The 7,606-nt window shown below is 57.6% G+C and overlaps 1 protein-coding gene across 1 annotated transcript in view; it reads right to left on the bottom strand.

Moving 5' to 3' along the window:
• The window catches only part of WSCD2 (WSC domain containing 2), a 16,355-nt gene that overhangs the window by 8,570 nt on the left and 179 nt on the right, over positions 1 to 7,606 (bottom strand). Inside the window, 3 exon segments of the mRNA XM_010153664.1 lie at positions 758 to 942; positions 2,025 to 2,139; positions 7,414 to 7,606. The exon segment at positions 7,414 to 7,606 is cut by the window's right edge and continues 16 nt beyond it. Of these exon segments, the coding sequence (XP_010151966.1) occupies positions 758 to 942; positions 2,025 to 2,139; positions 7,414 to 7,606 (493 nt within the window).

Here is a 7,606-nt window from a genome sequence, read left to right as displayed (position 1 = left end):
CCCCCCCAGCCATGAAGCCATGTTTGCTAACAAGCTTCGCCCGGCTGCTTCCAGCGCAAAATCAGTGCAAAGCCCCAGCAGAAAAGTCAGGCTTATGTTTGCCTCCCTATTTTTACCAGCTCGGTGATCCCGGGATGCAGGAGGGATGGAGTCAGCGAGGAAAGCAGGGCTGGGTCTCACCTGGTGCTCCCCTCCCCATGGCACTGGTGTCCCAAACGGTCCCATCCTGGGTCCTTGCCCACTACTGCACGTACCCAGGCACCCTCAGCCCCCTCGGGGGCTGCTACTGCACTGGCTGCCTGGTGGGGGGGGCTGCTGCTGCCGCCCTTTTTCCCATTGCTTAGGGAGAAGAAAGAAAAGCAGCAAATGTGGGTAATTATAGTGCTGCCTAATTGGGAACCAAATGAGCGCTTCTGACAGGGAGCACCCTTGGATCTCTCCGGAGCTCCCACGCATCCTTCATCCCGACGCTGCTGTTTGGCCATGAGGAAAGAGGTCTCCTTCCAAAGCCCCCCCCTCAAATGCCCTGAATTCCTGGTGCCATCCTTGGGGCTCCCTGCTCCACCCGGCCCTGGCCAGCAGTCATCTCCAGAGGGGGATCCCCATGGGTCACAGGAGCAAAACTACCCCAGCCATGGACCCCAGCTGCTTTCAGACCACCCCCCCGGGGCTGTGACCCGGCTGATGCAACACGGGGATGCCAGGGCTGCCCCCATTTGGAGCCGAGCTGGGACCCACATCGATACCCCCGACTTACACCTCCTGGCTGACTCCTGGGCCAGTTCCAGGCGGTAGATGGAGAGTCGGTTGACCCCGCCGCAGGTGTTGCTCCGCTCCCCCTTGCACTCCATGTTGCACTCAGACTCGCTGGCGTTCGACGCCTGGATCTTGTGCCCACAGTAGCACTCGGCTCCAAATTCCAGCCCTGCATAGAGGTAGCCCCTGGGGAGAGGGAGACGGGGTGGGGTTAGCACATCCCCAGCCATCCCCCCAGCTCCATGGGGTTTTGCAGGAGCATCCCTGCTGCAGCCAGCTCACACCCGGCACTGGAAGCAGCACTGTATCCCAAAGACTAAATGATCATTGTGAGTCCCATCCAACTGAAAATATTCCATTCCATCCTATCCTAAGGGAAAGGGTTCTGCAGGCCACAGAGATCATAAAGCAGGAGACAGTGACATTCCTCACATGCAGGGAGGGTGTACGGGGGGGTGGCGGAGCAGGAGTGAGTGATGGGGACTTTGCTGGGCTTCAGAATGCGAGGGCGCTGCCGCTCCGTACAGCTTGGATTTGAAGGGGCAGGATTGCAGCACAGGATGGTGCTTGCCAAGTGCCAGCAGTTGGGGGGGGGCAGTGCCGTGGCTGCACGTCCCAGCGCGGGGCTGCCGGTGCTGCGGGGGAGCTCTGGTGCGGAGCAGCCCCACGAGGGCACCGCAGCAGCTGGCTCATGGCACGCGTCCGTCACGGCCAGCATCCTGCTGAGGTGGCTGAGCCCCGTGCAGGGAACGTGTCCCTGCTGATGTCCCCAGGTGCTGTGGGATGCTGCACGGATGGGCTTTGGCTCCGGGGGAGTTTGGAGGCAGCAGACTGATGCAATGCCACAGACCAGGTGTAGGGCATATCCTAGGCTGGGGAAAGGAGAAAACCTGCAGGAAGGGATCCGTGTGTCTGCCAGCTGCTCACGGACAGGCTTTGGCATCTGGGAAGGTCTGGAGAGGGTGTTGTGGTGGGGGATAGTGTTTTGGTGGATGGAAGTGCTCGAGCCTCTTCCACACACCCCTGTCCCTTACAAGGATGAAACCCATCATCTCCTCCCCAACCTCTTTTCAAGGGGAGCATCTGGGGTCCTGGGACACACCAGTGAATTAAAATAAAACTAAAAAAAATCAAAATTACATGAAACTGAAGAAAAGAGAAGGCAGGCAGGAGGAAGGGGGGCAGCTGGGGCAGGGATCTGTGGGAGCAGAGGGACACAGGTAGTGTATAGGAACTGATGAAGACGCAGTGCCTGTCTCCCACCCTACCGTTCGGCACAGTTGTCCTGGCAACGGAAGACTGTCATCTTCTTGTAGTCAAAGAAGGACACGCCACGCAGCGTGCGCTGGCGAGTGTTGTCCACGTAGCAGCCGATGTATCTTGCTGCGGGGAGGGAAGAGGAGAGAGGGGTAAGAACCAGCTGGGGCTGAGCCCACCAATTCCCACCCCCCTTCTTTTGATTTTTTCCCTAAACAGGGATGCGCAGCAACCGGCTCTGTTCGTCAGCTTCAGCAACATGTGCTCTGGGCACAGCACGCCCCGGCAAGCACTGCAAGGGAAGGGAGGTAAAGCCCTGAAACACCCACTACGAACAGAAAGGTTTCCATGGCTCTGCACCGAGGCTTCTCTCCAATCCTTTTCCTTCCCAACAGCCTCAAAACTGAGCAAAGCAACTCCAAAACAAAAATAAGTTACATGGTAAAATAACCCATCCCCTTTGCTCTGCCCTGCCAGGAACACACAGAATGGAGAAATACAGCTTAAAACAAGTTTTCCTCAGCCAGCAGCTCGTTTTCCCCAGCCCCAGACATCGATGCTGAGGGTATTTGCCCAGCGCTAACGCTTGGCAAAGTAAAGGCTGACACCTGTGCTGAGAGCAAATGAAGATGCCGGTAGGCAGGGAATAGAGCTGAACAAATAGTTGTGATGGAATCATTTATTTGACAAATGTAGCCTTTCCCAATAATCTGAAAACAAACAGCCATCTCCTCGCCTGTGTGCCCATGGCGATGCTGTGGTCTTACCAGCCTGGGGGCACCGAACTGGGATCCAAAACCAGTCTGGTTCACCTCGCTGCCTGCTCCAGGTGTGCACCCTCGATGAAGGTAACAACAATAATTCACTTTTCATTATCCTGAGGTATCTTCCCGAGTCTCAGGGCATTTCCCACAGGATGCTGGCACGGGGTGACCCTGTCTTGGAGCCTGTGTGGCTTTCAGCTGCTCCCAGCGTGGGAACACAAAAGAAGAGGTTCCTGTCCCCTCAGGCCCACCCAATCCCAAGCCAAGGAGTGGTTTTCACAGCACCAAACACCTCTCCAGCTGTGCTCTCTCCACCACCACCCTTCCAGCTGTTCAGCCAGGGCTCTGGCCCCAGCACCCCAGCTGAGGGCCTTGGGGGAGCAAGGGGGTACCTGGCAGCACAGGACTGGGCAGGAGCGGATGGGGGGGGCTCCCCTGCTCTGGTCAGGAGTAAAGCCATGGTGCTAGGCAAGCAAGATGCATCTTCCCATACATGATGACCCCACTGTGTCCCTCCTTCCATCCTCGTGTCTCCATCACACACCAAATCATCCCTCTAACAGCAGAGCATCTCCGTATGTGCCACCCCGATAACAAACCACGCCATGGGGTAATTCTTCCCATCTCCTGCTCGCATTTTGCATCTGTTGGGGGTCCCTGAACTAAACCTACGTCATGTAGACCCCATAGCCTGGTGTGCCCCACACAGACCCCCACTGTCCCCACCTCCCGCATGGCACAGACCCCACCAACGCCACAAACCAGCTTCCCGAACCAGCTTGGAGGAAAGCGGAGGAGAAAGATTGAGGGAAATGTGCCCGATAACTTTAATCACCAAGGAGTCGTAACTCATTGCTCCCAATTACTCTCAGCATAACGTGGCATTTCCGCAGCACTGAGCAGGTTTCGGCAGGTCAGCTCATTTTGGTTGTGACAGATCTAACCAGTGCAGGATTACTCCAGTCGTTTGCACAGAGCCGGTGACTGATGTGCATTACCTTCAATCCATTGCTCTTGACACATGCATGCTGCTGCTGATGAGGAAGGCAACTGGAATAATTAAGGCGATACGAGGACAATAAGCGAAGGAGGAGCGAGCAGGGGGGGATGCTGGAAGGTGTGTGGCTGGGTTAGGCACAGCTTGCAGGAGGATGCTGAGCAGCGAGAAGGGTATTCTGTCCCAGCACACAGCTCTCACGGGGCTAAGAGGAATTTCGGAGCACACTGGAAACGTGGTTGTGAACAGATCTGCCCAGCAATACTCATTAAATTCCCCAAACATCTCTCTCTCCCAGGAGCTAGGCTAGTCACTGGGGCCATTGGCATTGCAAATTCATGACTAACATCTTAATGTAAAGCTTAACGTAAAGCTTGGTCTTCCAGAGAGCACACCAACTGCTTTGGGATGGGGTGCTCGTGGGGTGTGGACACGGGATGCCAGCTGGGACCCCCTGCACAATGCGCCCCTGCTCACGGCCAACTGGTGACCCTGCACCCCTCTTACCCTGCTTGCATAGGGCAGAGAGTTGCACCCCACAATGCCACCCCAACCTTGGGGATGGACCCAGAGCTGCTCCCCTGCCCTGGCAGCAATCCGTTTGGGTCACTAATGATGCTCGGGAGCATCCCAACAAACCCCCAGCCATGCTCTCCAGAGCAGGCTCCTGTGAGCCAGGGGTTGGCACCGCTGGTCTGCCTGGGGGTAACACCTCTGTCTGTGCATCCTCCCTCTCTGCTCAAGCAGCCCCAGCCCTCGCTGGGCTCTCCCGGCACTCACCGCTGCCGTTTCACGAGCTAAAGGCAGAAGAGAAGCATTTTCGCCAGGCTCTGCTGTGGGGTGATGCTTGAAACAAATATCTGCCCTTCATTTTCCAGCTGGTTGATCAAATGCCTCATGCTGGGCACTGAGCCCTCCCAGCCCCGATGCTCCCTCTACAGCCATCTGCCCCACAGCGATCCGGCAGCTCGCCAGCAATGGACTGGGGGCTCATCCCAAACATCCTGGGGTGTTTGGTCCCCCTTCCTTCATGGCACTGCTTGCTCCCGTGCCATGGGGGAGACCAGCTCTGGCTGGGAATGGCTGGAGACACCCAGCAAAGGACCAGAGATGGATGTGGTGGGAAGCGGTGACAGGCAGTGCCAGGCTGGGGCCAGTGCTTGCTCCCCCCGGTTTCACTATGCAAAACTACCCCAAATTTGAGGGAGGAGGAAGAGGAGGAGGGAGGCACATCGCACTGGCAAGCCAGAGCCGCACATCACGCTAGCTAAACCAGAACTGATTTCAGGAGCAGTATTCCCTCCGGAATGATTTCACGTGGCAGAGCCTCCCCAGCTGCCTCGTTAAGCCATTCCCTGCTTAATTACCACCACTGTTAAAACCTGCCTGCTCCTGCCAGGTGCCCGGGGAAGCAGTGGGCACTTTGGAGAGGAGCAGGGGAGCGAGGCGGGTGCTCAGCACCCGTCCCCCAAGGCTTTGACAGCCCCGCAGACACACCATCCTCAGGGGATTTCTCAGGCTGGAGAATTTCTCCGCACCATCCTGCTCGGGAGCTGCCCAGATGCTTGTGGCACCGCATCCCCATCGGCTTCCAGGGCTGCGCTGGCTCCCATTACCCACTGCCCACACTAAGCCTTCCCACGAAAGATTAAAAAGGGGAAAAACGATATTCCCGGATCACCTACGAGCAGCTAAAGCCAGCGATGCCCGAGCCCAGCAGCCCTACCCGTCCCTTGGAGCGCCCATCGCGGCTGGGCACAGGGGGACGGCGGTGCCGGCAGAGGTGAGTCGCAGTGGACGTGTTGCGTACGGCTGGGGATGGGAGCTGTTGGGGTCTGTGTGCTGAGGGACAGCCTGGGCTCCGAAACCATCTGGTGAGCATTCGCTAAACATCAATTCCCATTAATGGAGCAACGCGGCCACACGTGCCTCAGGAACGCTCCCCGAGACCCCTCTGCACTGTGGCACGACAGAGAAACCCCCTTCCATCCCACAGTAGCAGGAGAAAGTCCCTTAAGCATCAACAAGCCATTTTTCCTCCTGCTTCCAAGCTTCCATCTGGCGTGCAGTGAGGACGAGTACCAACCTGCTATGGGGCTGGTGGCCAAGGAGGAGCCCCCCGTGCCTGGGGAGCAGCCTGGTTCGGGGGGACCAAGCCTGGCTCAGTATGGTGACCCCTATGAAGCCCCCAGTTAGGAACCCTGGGTTGGGGGTTCCTGCTTCTCTCCGAGCCACACATGCCCTGCTCCATCAAGGGTCTGGGGAGCTGCAGTTCCCAGCGTGGGATGATTAGGGAACGGCATGTGCCAAGCCCCATGGAGCAGCTCCCCGGAACGCCTAGCTTTGGGCACTGACTGGCTCGTGCAAAGCAGCCCTCACAGGCACCGGGGCTGCCCACAGGTGTGCATCACCCCACCGAGATTTCACACACCCCGGGGCTCAGGAGAGGGCAGCGAGCAGTGACAGGCAGAGAAGAGCCTGGCAGCATCCTGACAACCCCCAGTTCCTGCTCCTGATTCCCTTCTGAGTTTCCTCGACCGGCCCATGCTGCAGCTCCTGCCCGGAACACCATGGCACTGGAGCAATAAGCTGGGTTTCTCCTTCTCCTTCTCGCCAACCCACTTCATTAACAACAAGAAATCGTAAGGGCTTTCCCATCAGCTGAAGGCAAAGGATGCTCCTTCACCGGGGGGCTGCCGAGGGGAGGGGACATGGGGTGTCTTAGGGGAGGTTTGCTGGCACTGGATGCTCGTGGGTGCCAGCGAGGGAGGCGATGAGCTGACTAACCACTGGGATGCAAAAGCCCTGATGGGCAGCTCTCGGCCACCCAAATTCCGAGCGAGCTTGCAACTCTGCCTGCACGCAGCTGCCTTCAGGATAAATAGATGACATTCTAAAAATCAATGGGAACTACTACATCCGCTTATCCTTGTTCATTAATAACAGTCCCACTCGACAATACACCACGCATTCCAGGCAGGGATCTCCTGGCTTGAAAGGCCAAATCCCAGCCCCTGCACCCAGGACTGCCTGCACTTCCGTGCCGGGAAGGCAATCGCAGCCAGCCCCTGCCTGAACACCCCAGCGATGGGAACAACAGGCCACAGATCTGGTTGTAGTGTTCACTGGAGCCAATACAACCGAATTCGGCCCGTGGCACAGCCAAAGGATGGGATGAAGATGGGGTGCAGCCTCTCCCTATGTGGCACCCCCAAAAGTGACCAGCAAGGTAAGGCTCAGAGCTTGATGATGCACAAGTGGGAAAGTGTGAAAATGGAACCGTGAAAGTGGATTATTGGCACTTGGAGAGGGAGGAAGAAGGGGAAAGAGGGAGGAGAAGACCCTTCTGGGAACATCCTCTGGACCAGTGGCCTCCAAAGCCAGGTGCTGCACCCCAGGGGATGCGCAGGGTTGTTTGCTGGGATGCAGGAAGAAAATCTTAGTGCTCGAGTAGCACAAGGCTACAGTTTATAAATAAATAAACACACATTTACAGGGGGGGTGTGCTCAGAACTTTGTTCCTGGTAGGGTGCCTGACCAAACCAGCTTGGAGACCACTGCCCCAGTGTGTGAGGCTTTCCCTGGGAGAGGCCAAAAGGAGGGACCCCCCGTCTGGACACACGTGTCCCCAGCCCTTACCTCTGTCCTCCTCCTTCTCACGGCCATTCCTGCCCCTGAGTGCCCGACTCCGGGTGCTGCTGTAGTCTCCGGCTTTGCCCCTCTCTGACAGTTCCTTGGAAGTGCTTTTGAACCAGGGTCCGTGCCGCCGTCCCCCCTCCGGCATCGTCGCTGCCGCCTTGAAGCCTCGGCTCAGCTGCATCACCCCCAGGTA

This window comes from Eurypyga helias, unplaced genomic scaffold (genome assembly GCF_000690775.1).
Source record: "Eurypyga helias isolate BGI_N326 unplaced genomic scaffold, ASM69077v1 scaffold25316, whole genome shotgun sequence".
Taxonomy (NCBI): domain Eukaryota; kingdom Metazoa; phylum Chordata; class Aves; order Eurypygiformes; family Eurypygidae; genus Eurypyga; species Eurypyga helias.
The sequence above is the reverse complement of the archived record's forward strand: the minus strand, read 5'-3'. Positions and strand labels throughout refer to the sequence as shown.